General features: G+C 36.7%; 1 protein-coding gene across 4 annotated transcripts in view; it reads right to left on the bottom strand.

Annotated features, from left to right (window-relative positions):
• The window catches only part of ATL1 (atlastin GTPase 1), an 83,672-nt gene that overhangs the window by 2,099 nt on the left and 61,657 nt on the right, over positions 1–19,916 (bottom strand). For 3 of the 4 annotated variants that reach the window (XM_053889403.1, XM_019451864.2, XM_019451861.2), the window contains 7 exons: positions 12,405–12,497; positions 11,231–11,369; positions 6,337–6,464; positions 5,201–5,257; positions 4,061–4,132; positions 2,327–2,758; positions 1,101–1,115 (listed from right to left, as the gene is read on the bottom strand). In XM_053889403.1, coding sequence (XP_053745378.1) covers positions 1,101–1,115; positions 2,327–2,758; positions 4,061–4,132; positions 5,201–5,257; positions 6,337–6,464; positions 11,231–11,369; positions 12,405–12,497 — 936 coding nt within the window. The remainder of the gene's footprint in view (positions 1–1,100; positions 1,116–2,326; positions 2,759–4,060; positions 4,133–5,200; positions 5,258–6,336; positions 6,465–11,230; positions 11,370–12,404; positions 12,498–19,916) is intronic. The other variant, XM_053889404.1, reaches the window with a different exon arrangement.

The following is a 19,916-nucleotide window of genomic DNA, read 5'->3' as shown; positions in this document are numbered from 1 at the left end:
AGATCTATCATATTAGAGTCTAACATTCAATTTAATCCGTGTTCTCTTAAAAGCTTAGATTGCTTTTATTTTTTAATGAATTTGTTTTACTGAATTTTATATAAAATGATTCTTTATTGACCTGTATTAAATGTGTCATTGATATTAATTAGAGGACATACTTCAGTTACATGTAACAGCAGAAACTGAGGAAAGAATTATGTGCTATCTCTCGTTAAGATCAGTTTTGCTTCCTGAAGATAATGACCAGAATAACTCCACAGAGATCGTTTTTCTTATGTAACAAATGATTCCTTCCTGCAAGCTCAGATTCTTTCCTCAGACACAGAGTTTTGCCCATGTGCAGGAGATATGAACAAGTTACAGGTCCTGTCTGAGGTATGCTAAGAAAGTTACACTGCACACTGGCCCAGAACCTGCTTACAGTGGTAAAGGTAACGGTCACTCAAAAGCCAAAATTAAAAACAACTTCTAAAGGTTGTAGTTCCATTTAAATACTCTCTACTAATTAAGTTTCCTCAAGATTCCTAACTGTATTTTGTTGCACTCCCAGGAGAACAAAATACACAATGTTGTAACTGCAGAATTTGGAGATTTGGGGGGCACCTGGGCAGTTCAGTTGGTTGAGCACCCAATCCTTGATTTCAGTTCAGGTCATGATCTCACAGTTCATGAGAGCCAGCCCCGTGGTATCAGGCTCCGTGCTGACAGCATGGAGCCTGCTTAGGATTCTCTCTCCCTCTCTCTCTACCCCTCCTTCACTCCCTCACACGTCTGTGTGTGCACATGCTCTCTCTCTAATATTAAACATTTAAAAAATTCTTTCAAAATTTTCTACACATTCAGGAAACAACACAACACATCATATTCCTGATCATCAACACTCTGTTTCACATGCAGATCAAATCACATAAGATGTCTGGAATAGATTTAAAACCATGTTAAAAATTCATAGTTAAAATTGTGAATCTTAGAACACAGCAGTTGTCACCAGAGATTTTCTAATCTATATTGAGATATCCATTAATGGCTAGTTTACAAAATAAGAACATCGTAAATTTTATAAATATATAGCTCTTAATTAAAAAAATTCAACTTACCTCATTTGTACTTCCCTGTGGCAAGGCAGTTTAAAAGGGAAAAAAGAAAAGTATATATCCTGCTTCATTAATAGCATTATGATAATTCAACTCTTTACAATATTTATGAGCATTTAAGAACAAATACTCCTGCAAATATTTTTAGTTCAGATTATATATTTTATCTGAATTTTTTGACGAACCCAATTCTATATTCCTCATAGGGCTCAGCATCATGTTCTAGGAGGGCCTTGGAATTGACCTCAAATAGCCCCTCTTCACTCTTCTGAGGTTGAGGAGCTATTTGAGACCGTGGGTCAGAGGATCCATTCATTCTTTACCCACAGTGCGACCATTAGTTTATTTTAGCTAGATTCTTCAAAGGCACATGGTAAATTCATTAGTTACAATTCTAAAGAGTATATGTAAGTATAAATGCTGGAATAATTGTAGCCATTACTACCTGCAGAACGTAAATGTTCAAAAGTCTTAACTCCAGAATTCTATGAACAATCTCTATTTTAGCTTCACTAAATGCCCCTAAATTTTCATGAGGTACTGAAGACCCTTCCAGGATGACAGAGTGAGTTCATTATTTTTCTAGGTGTGTTTATTATTGTCTTCCCTACCCATAATCAGTTATTTGAACAACAGACCACAGTGACCCTGACTCTCTAGGTTATGGTTAATTGAAACATAAAGGACAACCAACCGATCAGCAGCTGATCCAGAGTTTGACCTGGACTCCTGTGGCCCGGTACAAATGTCTAGCTCAAATAGAGACAATCTAAAGTAATCAGATCTTGCTTTCAGGAGATTATACTAAAAGAGACAGTGATACAACAACTTAGGACAGTGGTTCACATACACCCCTAACCAAGCCAACTCTAGCCAAATGATGGGTTTTAAGTATGAAGTAATCTTAACACATAAACAAGTAACAATCGGCTCAAAAAAATTCAGCTGTGCTTAACATCTTTAACTTTTAGGACAAAAAGTAAAAAACCACTGCCTAATCCATGGATATTTGAAAATACTGAAATGCTAACTGGGAAACAGTTGTGTGGGACTTCACATATTGTATTACAGTTTGTATCTGGCCATCCTGACCGATTTTAAAGCCCACGAAGACTGGGGCCCAAGTCATTTTCACCTGTTTATTTCCAACATCTTACACTGTGTCTGGTAAACAGATGGCATTCAAAAGTGTGCCGAAATTAGTTGAAAAGGATGAAATGTATTCCTACCTGGTCCCACAAGGCTGCAGCCACCTGGTCTATTACAGCCCCCAACTCTCGGTATTCTCCAGAGTACCGGATGTATGCCCAGGTACACAGGGTGATAAGAGTCAGTCCCATTATCATATTGCATAGGCTAGCTATGATGTCCAAGCCAATGAATCCAGTCACACCAGCAATCACGTAAGTGATAAAGATGACGACAAACAGTGTGGCTGGGGTACGAGCTGCATGGAAGATATTTTTGCTATCATTGTGCTTGATATACTGGATGTAAAGTTCATCTATTTCACTCTCCAGCTGTTGCAGGTAACGCCGGCTAAATTCCTCCCCACCCATCTTCTTCACCCCTCGGAATAGCTTCACAGATTCTTCCTTAAGCTCCAAATGTTTGGTCTGTAGGTCATTAGGTGCCAGAAATGGTTTGTCGCCACCACAAATCTGTATCAGATAGAGAAGTGCCATTTATGCAATGCAGAGTAAAATTCACAACTGTGTCAAAATCTTCCACTTAGCTAGATGAATTTGTTAGAACACGGAAGGTGTCTACTTTTATGTTTTGTCAACCCACATTTGCACCCTCCATTATCAGGCATCACTGTAAGTGGGACCGGTACTTTATAGGTGACTTATATAAAGCCATTCTTAATTTTTATTCTCTTTTTCACCTGGGAAAGAATATCCAAGACTTAATCCAAGTTCCTCAAGATGAAAACGCATGATGCAAAGTGAACTGCAAACTGAGTTCATTCACAGAATGAATCCAAATTCAAATAAACTACTTATATACAAGTTCTTCTAGGAAATTTATTCTAACTACACTGAAGTATTTTTAACCAATGAGGTTTAGCTTAAAACAATGAGTAGTACTATAAAACTCTAAAGTAAAATTATGAAAAACATGTTCTTTGGCAGTTTTACTGATTTTGTTTGAATGGAGCCCTTTCAGTATTTTCTTCAAGAGACCAAATGAAAGCATATTAAATGTTCTTGGACCACATTTGCAGTTTTTTCAAAAGTTACAAGGGAAATCTCAGTTACCCATACCTTTCACTTTGGTTTTTTGAGATTTAACTATATAAAGCATACTAAGTACATACTCTAAGTACCGTTTAGGTATGGTGTGAACACTATTCCATATACTGTATTTCTCTTAAGACTCCAGCTACTTTGGATGTAATCTTTATCATAGAACATTTTCAGAGGGAAAAAACCTATCCAATTAGTAGGTATATACAGTAATTATTCGATGCACCCAAATTCGGAATGTTAAAAAGAGGAAATATAGTATGTAGAAATATTGGCCCTTGAGGCTTAATTTCTTTTTTCCTAACAGTTTTTTATAGTTAAGATAGAAATACTAGAATTGTTGCAAGAAGGGAAGTGTAGTGGAGATGGTAGCACATTATATTAGTCACTAGAACTTATAAATAGTGGGAAGAAATGGCCAAAAAATAAATAAATAAGAAAAGTGTCTCTGATATAGAGAGAACACATCTAAAATACGTTTTAACACTATGTTTTGTAAAAAGTGTTTTAACACTATGCCTACATAGTGTTCCTTTCCTAAAAAATACTTTAGGAATATAATAAATAGAAATGTGATAAACATAGGCTGAGAAAGCAGAAGTTAAAACCACTTCTTTGTAGACGGTACAACTTGGAAGAAAAAAAAAGAATGATCTCATGGAAGAAATACTGATTTTATTTAAAACATAATTTAAAATATTATTTAATTCTTACCTCTTCCATCTTTTTGTTGTATGTATCCTTGGCAGTTGCTACGGCCGCTAAATTGTTAGCTTCTGCTGTGGCCTTTGGACAAAATACAAAATATGATGTAAAATGGAATTCATATTTATTAAACTCTCACAGGCAATTCTCATTTCTGAGTATCATGTGCAAGAAATGTACAAGAACACAAGGTCATGAAATAATTTGAAAGTATTGAAGTATTTCCACTACATTTTTAAAAGCTGGTAAAATTAAAATTTCAAAATACATAAAACAGAAATTTACTAAGTCACAGTTCTAAAACTGAATTTTCATTTGGAAGAATTTTCTTCTTAAAAAATATTTTCAACCCTCTCACCAAATGTGGGGGGAAATTTATAAACCCAAACACATGGGAAATAATATACAGTGCATTTTATCTGTACTAATATATATATAAATATGTCTTAGGTTTAAAGATTGATACCGATAGAACAATTGATCACTGACAAAAAGGAACTATTAACAACTTAATTTTTTTTAATAAAGAAAAAGCTAATTTCTCCTTCCTTAAATGTTTATTTATAGAGACCACTTGTTTAAAAACCTGGACCTGCTTTTCTACTTGTTAACATGTGTGAATCTAAACCACAATATGAGTCTATTTTCCAAACTAATTTTGTACAAAGAGAATGAGAACTCTTTGGTCTAAAGTGTATGTTGGGGTGCCTGGGTGGCTCAGTCAGTTAAGCATCTGACTCTTGGTTTCGGCTCAGGTCATGACCTCACAGTTTCATGAGTTTGAGCCCCTTTGGGCTCTGTGCTGGCAGTGTGGAGCCTGTTGGGATTCTCTCTCTCCCCCTCTCTCTGCCCACCCCCACCCCAACTTGCAGTCTGTCTCTCTCAAAATAAATAAACTTAAAAAAAAAAAAGTGTATAGTCAGCACAAGTGAAGCTTCTCTATGTGTATACAACACTGTTTAGCTGAACACACAAACAGTAGTTAACAGAAAAATAACCTTCCAATAAATCATTCCACCATGTTTATTTGGCAATTACTGATGGCTGGATTGGAGCATATCTTTAGCTTAGCATAGGCTAAAGCTAAGGAAAGCTTAGCTTTAGTAACAAGTATTTTTAAAAATGTCACGCCTCTTGATGAATAAATACCTGTAACATGGATTTGGGATGTGGTAATTCTTCACCTTGATAGATCTTTATATAAGCCTAAAAAAATGAAAAGAAAAAGAGAGACTCATGTTCAAGTAATTCCATTCACTATTTCTCAAACTCTGTGAAATTGTACTCGAAGGTCTAAAGTCTTGACAGTTTGGGGAACTATTATCTTTCTCATGTGTTAATTCCCCCTTTCTTAGTCCCTGTTCCCTTTTCCTGAAGTGGCCCTTTCATCCAACTCTACTTGGCCAATCCTACCCTTCTTGAAGACTTAAGTCACTGCCCCCTTCTCTAAAACCTTCTCAGATCCCTTGCTAGGAGTAACCTTTCTTTTTCATTTACTCACAGGAATTTGTACCTGCTGCTGTCGTCAGCTTTATGGAATATCTGATTTCTGTAAGGGTCCTTAACCTCCTACTAACTTCTAAGCTCTTCCATAGTGTTATGCACAATAAGAATTCAAATTTTAGATAGATAAATAACATCTCATTAATTGCTAAGAGTGATGAAGGTAAATAATCACACAGGAGATATGTGAAGTATTTTTAATGACAAAAATGTGAATTTTAAAAATAGTTTAGTCCTTGGAGCATCACTCCACAAATGAGATTGATTACTGAAATTCCCCAATATGTATGTGGTTGGTTAAAAAAAAAAAGTGTAGTATTCGGTGCTACCTGAGCTAAAAAATAAACACAAATTTAAAGTTATTCCACTTTACATCGGCCCATGGTGCAGAGACAGGAAATGTGGAGGAATTTTCTCTAGTAGAAAGGTAAAGGATAGCCCCTTCGGAAGAATCTTCAGAATGAAGGTAAGATTCAGCATAGGTCATGACTGAGGACTACATGTTATGGACCTCGAGAAACACCTCCTCCCCCCACAAAAAACAGACTTTACCAACTCTCATATTTATATTTCAAAAATATATTTCTCTCAAGATAAAGTTAACACTAAGAGTTTTAAAATTTTAATTTCAGAAAGCAAGCTACTCTTGGGAGTCTAATGGTTTTTTCTCATTTTTATAGATTCCTCCTAGGTTTGCCCCTATATTACAGAGTCTATACTTTTTTGTTTGTTTCAAGTAGGAACTGCATTCCAAAACAATGCTCTAGAAATGAGAGTCATACCTTGAAGTACTCCACCAGACCTCGGCAGGTGATTTTGTTCCCATTGATCTCTTTAATATCTAGGCTCTCAGGACTAAGTAGCCAAGGAATGAGTATTTTCAAGTTTTTGATGAATTCATCATCTATTTCTACAAGTAAAAGCACATTCATCATTATTTTAAAAATCCAATCCAAGTCCTCCAAGGCATACAATAAATAAAACATTCTTGATTTTGTCTACTTCTTCCCCAGTGATAAAGCCATCACTCACTTTGCCATCATCTAAGCAATTCCCAAAACCCACTTTTCTTGGATGAGTGATCCTTGCCTAAACTGCTGTTCTTTACTTCAACTACATATTTATCTTCCACCCATAAAGTAGCTTTCTTGATGTTAAACTTTAAACAAATATTTTACATCCCATTCACATAACCACATTTCATGTATTCTGATGAGTTTGTTGGTGGTTTTATGTATACAGGCTCATAAATGGGAAAAAGGCCAGATACTCACTGGTTTATAAGATGTATTCCTGCCAGAAAATGTATGCAAAAATTGCTCTGTTTTTAGCGTGCCCACCTTATGAAAAGTGTACAGAACTGAATAAGGTCTGTTAATTAGTACTCAAGTTCAGAAAGACAGTGATGGTGATGCAACATTTGGTGATGAAATTCGCCCATACAAAATAACATGGCAAGAAAAGGCCATGGAGGCAAATCAGGATGTCTGAGTTGTTCACCTATCGTGTTTAGGACAACTGATGACACATAATCCATGTTACGGCATTAGGTTCAAGCTTAACATTACGTATTTAGCAAAGTAACATAGAAAATACATATTCAGAGAAGTCTTTTGAACATAGTGATAATTTCTAAATCATTTCAAAAGATATAGAAAAATACACCTACATAAAAAGCAAGATATGGCCAGAGATTTGATATCTAAGTAAATGTAATAACTGCCTACAATTTTTAAAAATCTGAATTTAAGCAGAATCACTGAGCTTTCAGGCTTTGGGACTGGTGATTTCTGAGGTCTTAAGAATAAAGATTCACACCATGTGGTTGTGTTTGCATTTTCCTTGCGTGTTACTACAACCCCACTATACACTGAAATACTAGTTTACATAAGAATTCATGCTTTTCTTCTCTTGCTTCCTGCCTTTACGAGATGCATGAGCATACTGTTGGAAATCCTTCAGACTTCCTTTATTTCAGGTTTTGTATACCTTTGAAATTGTAGTGTCCAATCTTTTATGAGTACTTGTATAGGTGTTTATTCAAATGTATTTTGCTGTTGCATTGTACCAATTCTTACTCATAATTTTGCTTTGTATTATATATAGATTTATTCAAATGTATTTATTCAGTTATTATTGCGGTTTGCTTTTCAGGTACCAATATTCACTAACAATACTGGTGTCTGTATTATGTTACCACATGCATCTGTATTCACTGATACCAGTAGGTTTTCTTCTCTGCTTATCACCTTAGGTTTTTTGTTGGTTTTTTTTTTTTAGCATTTGTAAAATATTCCTATATACCTAGAATGTATGAATTCTTCCCGAATTTCTGTATGAAACAAACTTTCTCATTTTAAAATGACTTTAAAATCACTTCTAACGCATGTACTTAAATTCCACTCCCCACCCACTCCCTTATAAAATTGGGATGAAATAAGATACACCTGTATCTCATGCACCAGCAGGTGTGGTAATTATCATTAAAGCAGCCAGCATATAACCGCATATTTGGATTAAAAATGCGTTCTGAAGATGGCACTGGCCATAGTCTTTGTTCTCACTGAGACCAATACCAGATATCCCAATTCTGGATTCAGATAACACAAACCAAAAGTTCACAACATACGCAGTGGTGAGCTCTTGCTAACGCTATCAGTTCAACACAGTACACACATGACCCAGAATATCGGCAGCCCAGTTCAGGTCAATTTACAGAGGTGTGCTAATTAGCTCTGACCCACTCCAAGTATTCAAACAAATATGTGTGGGGAGACCGTTACTGGGGATGCTGTTCTGTCTTTACCATTCCTTCAATAATCTTTGCCACCGGAGTAAAACTCTGCCAGGAATTCAGGGGCTAGGCCAAAGTGGTTATCTGCCACAACTGGGGACATGATAAGATGCTGTAAAAGAACTCTGTGGGGCAGATGCACTGGTGTGGCACTGCTGTGTAAGTCAACCAAGAAAGAGATCTCAGGATTACCTGACTGACAGTTCATTAGAAACAGCTTCTTAAAAAACCATTACCTTGCAATAGTGTTTGGCTACACTTCCTGAACTCTAACTGAAGCTGCTAAGAATGCATCTCCACAATTTATGATGTGGTTTGCCTGGCCGTTCTACATGTGGTACCATAACCCAGAGGAACCTCAAGAAAACAAACAGACAAACAAAAAAACAAAAAAAGTAACTCCTTGTTAATTGAAAGGTTAGACTGACTATGTCAGGAGAGGTATTCGGTGGGCACTTGGAAAGAACTGTCTGAATGCAGCAGGAATGAACCTGATCCTTTTGATTTCCTATGTGGGAAGCCACTAAATTAATAGCAGCTAAATTTAATCATAGTATCATAAATTTCACATAACAGAGGAAATGGTAAGATAACATTTTCAGTAGTGAGGGACCATGAATAGTAATTATAACAATTATTACTGCTGATAATGAACTAGAAAGTACTTCTGTAAGTTTATGAAAGAGTATGTGGGAACTATCATCAGAGAACAATTTTTGCACAACTGTTTATTTAGAGACATTTCTTCCGTAGAGGAAGAAAGTGGTTATTCAGATGCCAGCCTTCTGGAGAGCAGCATAGCCAGTGGACAAGACATCCCAGATAGAACTCACATTGAATTACAAGATTCAGGATGGGATGGAAAAGCAATGTAGATAGCTGACTTTCAAAACTACCCAAGGAGAAACTGAGGCTAAGAAGAACATTTTGGCACACAGACAGATTCAGCAGGTGTCCTAGAAAGCCTCATCAAAATGCAATTTTGATGGGCACCTGAAGCTGCTTTTCATTTTTTTTTTTTTCTCTCAGGCTAGCCACTTTGGTAAACTCATAATTTTGGGGTACCTGTAAAACAATTGTGTAGGTTAGTACATATTTAGACATATATGTACAATTTGATGAGAAACAAATCTGCTTAAAAAAGTGGGGTTCGTGGGGCGCCCGGGTGGCTCGGTCGGTTAGGTGTCCGACTTGACTTTGGCTCAGGTCATGACTTCACAGTTCACGAGTTCAAGCCCCATATCGGGCTCTGTGCTGGCAGCGCACAGCCTGCTGGGGATTCTCTTTCTGCCTCTCTCTTTGCCCCTCCCCTGCTCACGCTGTCTCTGTCTCTCTGAAAATAAACTTAAAAAAAGGGGGGTGGGGGTTCTATACCTGTGTGTGTTGTCTTCAACTCTCTCCCTGAGCTCTTTCATTGCAAAATCTATCAGTTAATTTAAGAACTGTGGCTGTACACTGCACGAATGGAACAAGCCAGAGTACTTTTGTGTCCCAATAAAGGACTGTTGTTGAAGGCCTGCCCCTCCCCTGCCTGTTTACGACTGCCCAACTCCAGAGAAGAAAGAGGGGCCTTGTGGGAGCCCACCCTTTATGTAATTTATTCAAAACACATTGACGGCATTAGGTAAGTGCACAGTATCAAGAGGTCTGTGTGCTCATTACTGGGTTGGAATTCGTAAGTGACAGGGACAAGTGACATGATAGGATCCTGGAATCCCTCCATTAATATGTGCCTGGTGCTATCTGTTCTGTTATATAAAGATAATTTAAAACATGTACAGAAATACTGCTGATGAAATGTGAGATTCTATTTATGATACTGTCATAGTTAAATATAAGGTATCTGACTACAAATGCCATGGAAACGGGGAAAAAAAATAGGTTTGCTTTTCAAACCTGCCAGTTCTGTAAAAGTGAATACATGTTATGTTGTCCCTTTTTAAGATTAATTTTGAAGCCCTTTGAGAACAGTTGTGCTGAAAAGCTTGTTAATGTCACTGTCGCACCAACCCTGACATGATGCAGAAAGGCCACAGGAAATTAAGCAAATATCTGAACTCAGTGGGGTGTGTATTCAGTGCGAGCCTTACAAGTAAATAAGTCAGAAATGTTTTTGTATGAATTACAAAGCAAGTATCTAAAGACCTGGTGATATCTATTAGGAACTATTAAATTCTATTTCTTCAGACCCCTTCCACCCACCCCACCCCTTTTTTTTAAACAAGTTGAGATTTTTTGGAATCTTAAAATGTTAGGAATGCCTCTCTGTTTGACAGATAATTACATACTATTAGAATACACTATTTCAAAAACACTCTAGTGCTTCTGGATTTTTCAGCAACTGGTCCTCATCCAGAAGAGGATTTCACTTTTACTGAGGGTTTTAATAGTTTATAATTAAATTCCTTAGTAGCACTTTTAAAGAGCTTGAGTTCAGAACTACACAATGTTTCTTTCAATCTTTAATTCTATAACTTATCATAATATTCTATAACTTATAATACAGCATTCCAATAACATAGACATCTATTTTTCTCCTCTAATGCAAATAAGGCAAATTAAACAGGAAGACATTAAGGAGCATTTCTCAATGTACAGACGTAAGTAGAAACCTCTGCAAAAAGGGCAGAGTCGCTGCCTCCTAGGTGAATGCAAGACTTTGCCTGTTTTCTCCATGTAAGTATTTAGAACCCATGGAATCCTACAGTTCCCCAAGAAGGTGCTCCAGCACCAGACCAGGATTCCCAGTTCTCCTGACATTTTTTAGTCATCAGCCTCACACAAGTGGATAACCTAAATCAGCAGCTGTAAGCCCAGTAGATAAAATGACAATTGTACAACCAGACTAAGTAATGTAAGTATATATTCATTAAAAAACACACCTTTCAGTTTTCCATCAAAGTTTGGATTGGTAGCTACTTTTAAGCCAGGATGAGGTAGCAGAAAACAGGAAATTTTGGTGAAACAGGAATGGATGTGTTTTCGAACATTCTGTAGTTCTTCATGCTGGTTCCCTGAGACCTGCAGTAAATCATTCTAAAGTTTAAACTACTTGCAACATAAATTGAACTCCAAAGAATTCTGTAGCATCTTATATTTGCTATGTCTGTCTGGTCCCACAATGATAAAAATGACAATATATAAGCTGATAAAGAAAGAATAAAGTCTTGGGTGAACAGCCATATCTCCATATAGCATATATATGCCATTATTATTACAATTAACAAATGCTTACTCTTATGCTAACTCAGGTGGGCCTTCCCATTTTTTACTACAAATTAGTGGGGTTTTATTCTAGCTAGTTCTTATAAATTCCAATTTTAATTCAAAGTACTCACAGGAGACATGAATGGATCATAAGATATTCCTACCTTCTTTTCAGGAGATACTCAAGACAACCTCTTGTCACTTGGTAGGTATACATTAAAATTCTAGAAAGGCGTCTGAATAGGTGGGTATTTATAAGCTAAATTGCCCCTGTTTTTTCAAATGTATTTGACAGTTAATAGTACGACCACCCTAAAAGCAGTTATAAGCCAAAAAGGACTTTTTCTCAGCGGGTATTTGTTGTCATCTGTGTTCAGTATAAACAGTTGATTCAATATTGCACTATCCTGATACAGAAAATAGAGAACGCTCTAATTTCACTTTCTCTGAACTATTTGCTAATAGTTCTCTGAACTATTTGCTAATGTTCTAAGACTGACTTTGGGGATTTCAAAATTATATATTTCTGTTAGACTGTTTTAAACCTCAATGAAAACAGGTATTTGTACTGTCAGCCTTGAACTGATTTAATTATTCAAATTAAAAGATTTATCTTTAGGAATCAGTCATTGTTTTGTAGATATCTACAAAAGAATTCTCTATCTGTATCATAATTACTTATAATATTTAAAACTGTAACTCTGAAAGCATTGTATTAAATATCAATCTTAGTAGAGACACTAGAAGCATAAGACTGTATCTACTAAATGTCCATTCTGCAACTCATTCAACAGAAATAATTCTAGATTACTACTGGTGAAGTTTCATTCACCTAAATTTCTAACAAACCTTGAGGCGTTTTTCCAAGAATTTGGAGCCGCCTTCGGCTCCGTATGAAAATTCGTATGGGAAACTCCAATCCCGAACAAGAAATATCAGACTCTGAGAAACAAGAAGAAGAAGAAAGGATTGATATGGGGACTTTAAATTGCCTTCCTCTGCTTCCTATGGAAACCAATGAAGTGCTACTGTTACTACCATATGAGTAGTGTCCTACAACGCACTATGGAATTAGAACAGCAAACATAAAACCTTTGAAAGTTTCCAAGCAATCTCTCCCCCATGAGATCACCCTTCCTGTTCCCACTAAGTGTAAACAGAAAGCTGCCTCCAAACTGATTGTATTGACATAGAACCATTCAGCCAGTTTGAGGGCACCTCTGTCTCCCATCTCTTGTGGGGGGTGGGGTGCATTCTTCTTGGCAATTTGGGGACAGCTCTTTATGAAGACTCAAGTGTTATTTGAGGAAAGTTTTATCTCTTTAAATATTTTTCCTCTACTACTTCTGTCCCATTCTCTTTTTCAGGGGCTCTCAGTTTACATAGATGGATGGGAATCCAGGTTTTGTGAGGCCCAAAGCTTATACAATCTGTTGGGGGGAGGAGGGCTCAATACAAAAAAGAATACATAATTAGGCTTGATAGTGAATATTTATTTAGAATCAGAAAAATAACAAATTACAAATACAAAAAAGCTGACAAAAACACAAGCACACACACACAAATCCTGAAAAATAATTAACGTACCTTGTTAATAGATTTTTCCCTACTGTTTTTGGCTGCAAATGATTTGATTGCTTCATCTTCAATGATTATGAAATAATTTCTGTTAAAAAGCTAATTCAGTCTGTCCTCTAACAAGGCCATTTTTTATTATAAAAAATAGTACAGAAAGTTTAGAAATGTCTCTGCTTCACAACTTATTTGTAACGCCATGTACATTTTTTTCTCATCTGTGAAATAGGGGTAATAATGGAATCCATCTCCCAGGACTACTAAATGAGATATGTATTAGGCATTTGGAACAGTGCTGTGTTAGCGATCTGATTTTTATTTTAATGGCCACATATTTTAGGAAATTGATAGGCCATAGTTTATTTTGCCAGTCTCCCAGATGTCTTCCAGTTTTTCTACTAAGAAATGCATTGAAAAAAATCCTTGAAGCTGAATATTTGTTCACATCCAGGAAGATTTTATCAGAGACTGTGTTTCCAAAATTAGAACAGTCATTAGCATCATTTGAGAGGCTTTTAAAAGCACAAAATTCTTGGGCCCCACCCCAGACCACTCGGAACCAAAGTAATTGTAGCTTTCGTTTAAGTGCCTATCATATGGCAACCACAATATCACGAATTATGCACATATTTCATGCATTCCTGCAACAGCTAAGAGATAGGTTATAATTTGTGACTCTTTTCACAAGAGATATATAAAAATCACCTCCACCTGACATTAAGTGACTTGGCCAAAGGCACACAGACATAGAACAGGTTAAACTTGGGTTACTTCAAAACCTTGTTGTACTGCCTCAACAGTAAGTATAAAACATATACTGTAGTTTACAATCTGAGGTCTGATAAAATCATGCTTTTATAAGTTAAATTAAGAGATACTCTTCAGGGCACCTGGGTAGGCTCAGTCACTTAAGCGTCCAACTCTTGATTTCAGCTCAGGTCATGATCTCAGGGTTCGTGAGTTCAAGCCCCACACAGGGCTCTGTGCTGACACTGCAGAGCCTGCCTGAGATTCTCGCTCTCTCCCTCTCTCTCTCAAAATAAATAAATAAACTTAAAACAAAAAAAGATGCTTCAAATTTTAGTTTTAGTAAAAATTCAGGAAATTGAGAAAAAATTAATAATTTTTATGAAATTAGCTATCTTTAAATGATCTTTCTAAAAGTTTGTATCTTCTGAGTTTTTAACTGAATTTTTAATCTTGCTTATTAAAATTTGTTGACTTGTCTCTTAATTCTCTTTTAATCGATGGGTTCTTCCTCCTTACTTTATCTGTTAAAGAACCTAGGAATTTAACCATAAATTCTACATGACCATGTAGAGTTTCCCACAACGTGGACCCTGCATATTCACCGGCAGTTCAACATGCTCTTTTTTCTTCTGGATTTCTGCAAATTGGCAGCTGGAGACAGAGCCTTGATCTCAGGTTTTATTTCTTTGGCAGAGTGCTCTTCCATCAGGAGGCACATAGTTTATGATTATCTCTCCTTTGGTGAAATTATGTCATCTTTGCTTATCTGAAGTTCATTCTTCAGTAGCTTTCTCATTAAGGGCTCATGAGAACAATATTCTTTGCATTCTTACATGTTGATAAGTTTGTGACCCGTTGTAACAGTTGTGATTTTCTATTTGAAAGTCAATTTTGCTGGATATAAAATCCTTGGCTCACATCTCCTGTCCTGAAACCAGGGACACTTCTCAGTTTGAGTTATGGATAGTCTTGTTTCACAAAGTGGAAACTCTCCTTTCTTTTTTTCATTTTGGGGATTCTTGTGGGGAAGGAGAGATTTTTGTGGAGAGGAGAGTTTAAAAATACTTCTGGGGCCCCTGGCTGGCTCAGTCAGTGAGCATGTGACTCCCGATTTCGAAGTTGAGTTCGAGCCCACTTAGGGTATAGACATTACTTAAAAATAAAATATTTTAATGGGTCGCCTGGGTGGCTCAGTCAATTAAGCATCTAACTCTTGATTTCAGCTCAGGTAGTGATCCCAGGGTCATGGGATCAAGCCCCACATTGGGCTTGGAGCCTGCCTGAGATTCTCTCTCTCTTCCTTTGCCCCTCTTCCCTGTTCACTTGCTCTCTCTCTAAAATAAAATAAAATTTAAAAATTAAAAATTTTTTAAAAAATAAAAATACCCTTATCCATGATCTTTAAATAGTCCACTGTCTATAACAGATGCCCATTTTTCTCAAAATGAAATATAGTAATTTGTATTCAGAATATTTCTACCTAAACATGTATTTTGAAAATAGAGATTAGCTTGGAAGCAACTTTTACAAAACAGAGCTTCATAACCCAGGATCAATGAAGCCAAGTATGTGGATTTGGCTATATTTTGCATTTTTCTTGGGAAATTTTAGTTTCATTTTTTGGTTTGTTTCACTGGCCATCTCCCTAAGTCAATATAATGAGGACCATGTGTAGAATAGGATCAAATATGAAGTCTTATTTTCTCAAATCAGGAATCTATTACCTGTCTATAGTATTAAATTCGTAAGTTCCATGCCTAATGCTCTCATCCAGTGATGTCCTGGTAAACTGACTCTCCAAATGACTTGATTTTGTAGCATTTGGCCATTTCTGTGGTGTAAACATGCCCAACATCACTGATTTTAAGCTATTAGCAGTTTAATAGTTGGCTTATATCATTCCTGAATATTTACTAATTAGTTCGCATGAATTGATATAAGCTAGCTATAGATACCTACCAGCCCCATCCCCAGGAAAAGACTAGCTGTTCTAGAACCATGTAGTCAGTAAATACCTGAACTGGTTTTTAACCATGTAATCAACAAATTTCAGCTCCAGTTTCAGTTTCAGAGAACAATGAAACAAGGTTTAGAACTTGTTTTAAACCCATCTAACTAACAAGTCACTTCAATCAACAGCCCACTGAAAGCCAACCAATCAGTGAAAGCTTCATACTTAATGGAAGAATCACTCCAGAAAATTCACTGAGGCTGATGTGCATCCATTTCTCCCCTCTATAGCCAACACAAAACATGCTTCTGTATTCAACAATGACAAATATTCTAAAACTGACATCAACCTGTTCTTGCCTCTGGAAACCACGCAACTCCAAAACACACTCCTAAACCCTATGTATAATCTTTAGTTGACTTTGCTCAGTGAGACTAAGCCTCACCAGCATAGCTCTTTTACTTAACAAAGCAATAAATTCAGCTTTGGCTTTTGTACCAGATTTGAGTGATGGTGTCATCCTTTGACAGTTCTGGAAGTCCCGCTGAGATAATTTTGAATACTCTCACTTGGCAGCAGTCTCTGATACCCTCAGACTAACAGGTGCATTCTCCTTGTCCCTTGTTCCAAAATTCCATTTGTCCTTCAAATTTACTGCCAGGTGAATGTGTCTCAACAATGGTCTTACTTAGAGTTCTGATTTGTTTCACTGAGCTTCTTGTTGCTGATTAATTTGTTATTCTAGGATTTTTGTTACAAAGACCCACTAGGTCTTCATATAAGGTCATCAGTTCAAAGTCTTTGTATAGGGCAATTCAACCTTCAGTTTTGGAAGTGAACTCATTTTATAATTAGACCTAACTTTTGTATAAGGTTATTAGAACTTTTGGTTTGGAGGTATACCATTTAGTAAATATTTTTGTTATTAATATCTGTATGCTTTGGCTGCTTGCTTTGCCTTCTTGCTTGACAATTCATACAAAGCCCTCGTATCGTGTATTTTTGCTTGAATTGTCTTGTGTTGTTGAATGTATAGGGAAGTGCTTCAGAAAGAACAGATAGAGGCACAGACTTCATAAGTCTCCAAACCAATCAAGATGCCCCAAGGACAAATGGTTGGAGGTCTGTTAAACTGGCAACCAATTTACACAAAAGTAATTAGTCAAACTTGGCCTTGGGAGTCCTACAAAACTTTTAAGAGGACACTCTTGATCTTGTAATTGTGAGTCACTGTTCTTAGCCCATAATACAGGATCAGTGGCTATCAGATGACTGATCGTACAGCACCATATTGACCTCTGCTTGCTTGAGGAACCAAGCTGCTTTTCTTTTTTTAATGTTTATTTATTTTTGAGAGAGACAGAGACAGAATGCAAGTGGGTTAGGGGCAGAGAGAGAGGGAGACACAGAATCCGAAGCAGGCTCCAGGCTCTGAGCTGTCAGCACAGAGCCTGACGCGGGGCTCGAACTCACAAGCTGTGAGATCATGACCTGAGCCAAAGTTGGACGTTCAACCAACTGAGCCACCCAGCCACCCCTCCAAGCTGCTTTTCAAAGCACACACTTTTGACCAACCTGTTACAGGCTTGTATATATCAAAGCTAGGCCCTCTTCCTAGAAAAACCTCTGCTTTCTATTTGTATTGCACTATAATCCTAACTGTTGCAATTATAAATGACCTTTTAAAAAAATTCAGAGTAACAGGGGTCATTATGGTGATCTTTGTACATGTCAAAATAAATAACTAATACAGTTAAGAAGAGTTCTATAAAATTAAGACATAAAGTATCTTTTAATAACTCATTAATTCACTTCTTTAATTAGTAAACCGAGATCTCAAAATGCTGATTCCAAATAGCATCTCTCAATTTGACTCTTTTACCTTCTGAAACTTACCCTCCTTGTATCTCTTTCAGTTTTATCTTCACCACTCACTGCACCCCTTCAATTCCTCCTGCTCCCTCCCCTGACCTCCTAACTGATTTCCTAGACAAGGACTGGCCACACTGCCCCAAACAACTTCAAACTGCTAGACCAGAAGGCTGTTCTATAGATAGCTGAATTTAAACCCTGGTCTAGAGCTGAGTTTAAAGAATTTTTTTTAACCCAAGAAGGCAGAAATTTGCTGTGTAATTCAGGATTTTGTTTGATACTTACTGACCCGAACTATCAGTTCTGTTCCAACTAGTTCACTTAATTTTTAGTCTCTAGGATGGGGGAAAAATGGTGAAAAGCAGTAGTGTAAGAAAGACCAGGAGAACATCTAAGCAAACCAGCTCTTCAAAATAATAATAATAATAATAATAATAATAATAAATTAAAACATTTTAACAGTCTTTAGAGGGCAAGAAAAATAGATAAAACATCCCTTAACACCATTTCAGAAGACTTTCTCTCAGTGATTAATTGGTCAAAGATTCAAAATTGCAAACAAAATAAAGATCAATCATAAAAAACTTAAATAGACTTCAGGAAATTTTCAATCTTTTGGGTACCTAAATAGCTGAAGTAAAGGAAACCTTGTCTGCTCTTTTTTAAATGGGCTCAGACATAGAATACAGGAATCTGAAGAAAAAAACTTGAAAGAAAAATCATCAATCTAGAAATCTCCAATATACGGCTGACTTTTCAGAGGGGCTTGAATAGTTAACAGGGTAGAAATTAAAACAAATTTGGGGCCCTCCACATGAAAAACAAGACCAAAAATATCCTTTGTTCTCTATGAATCAGGAATCGATCAACAGAGACACCTATAGGTAGAGCAAGCAAAAAATCCACTTGAAGAATGAATTTCCCTTCTTGGCTAAAAATATAGTTGTGGATGACTCCAAAAGTAACCGAAGAATCTCTCTGAGCAAAAATCACCAAGGGCATAGGCAGAACAATTGGAGAAAAATCTATGAGTCTAGATTAATATCTTCCAAATTACATAAATCTTTCTTTTTTATGTATATGAGAAATTAGGCCATCCAAGTTATTAAATTACAACCTGGCAAACATCAATGACTTTAATGGCCCATCCCTTGATCCAGCAGCCAAGGCTTCCCTTGCTTCAGAGCAGCTGCTCTAACTTCAGAGCACCTTGTCTAACTACTTGAACTACATCTAACCACTAACTGTCTGACTACTTGAAGCATCTTCAGACTGTACTAAGATCACCTTTAAATCTGATGGTACCACATACAATCACTACTGCGAACTGAAAACATCAAACATTTTTCTGTTAGTCTTAACTAATGAAATATGTTACTTTACTCTTTTTATATTACCACCCAGCAATTAATACTTTCAATTCAGAATCTCTACTACCCTTACCCACCAAAAGAAAATTTCATGATTGTTGTTTCTGCAGTTCAAGAAGGGGCCATGCATATACAAATACTTTGGACACTCTCATACCAGCGTATGACTTAATATTTATGTATCTTATCTTAAAATGTAAAGAGGTAATACTAGGATGGACATGTAATAGTCACACAAGAACTTGAATTCAGGTCTTTCAATTCTGAGTCCCATGGATTATATTCAAACTATACACAATCCCAAATATGTGTACAGCACCATAATTAGCAAACATTAATTGAACATCTGCTGTATGAAGTTAGATGTACTAGACTAAAAAGAAAACAAGGAAACTACAATAGTTCATGCTCCTAAGGTATTTATAATTTAGGAAGATGTGCACATTCAAATATAAGACTACACGATATAGCTCAGTAAGTACGAGGATTATGAGGGGGAAGAGAGGCAATAAAGGATGGTGGAACTATCAGGGTGTTGAGCCTGTGGCCTACGTGGGTTGAAGACCAGCTCTGCAACTTAAAGATATTATGTGACCAGGGGCGCCTGGCTGGTTCAGTCAGGTAAGTGTCCAACTCTTGACTTTGGCTCAGGTCATGATCTCACATTTCCCTGAGTTCGAACCTTGAGTCAGGCTCTGAGCTGATGGCACAGAGGCTAGGTGGGATTCTCCCCCTCTCTGCCCTTTCCCTGCTTGTGCTTACTCTGTCTCTCTCAAAATAATAACCTTAAAAAAATAATAAATCCTTTAAAAAAACAGATATGATGTGGCCAGGGACAAGTTT

Source organism: Panthera pardus, unplaced genomic scaffold, assembly GCF_024362965.1.
Source record: "Panthera pardus isolate Hobbes unplaced genomic scaffold, ASM2436296v1 HiC_scaffold_24, whole genome shotgun sequence".
Classification (NCBI taxonomy): Eukaryota; Metazoa; Chordata; class Mammalia; order Carnivora; family Felidae; genus Panthera; species Panthera pardus.
Note: the sequence above shows the minus strand (reverse complement) of the source record. Positions and strands in the feature narration are given on the sequence as shown.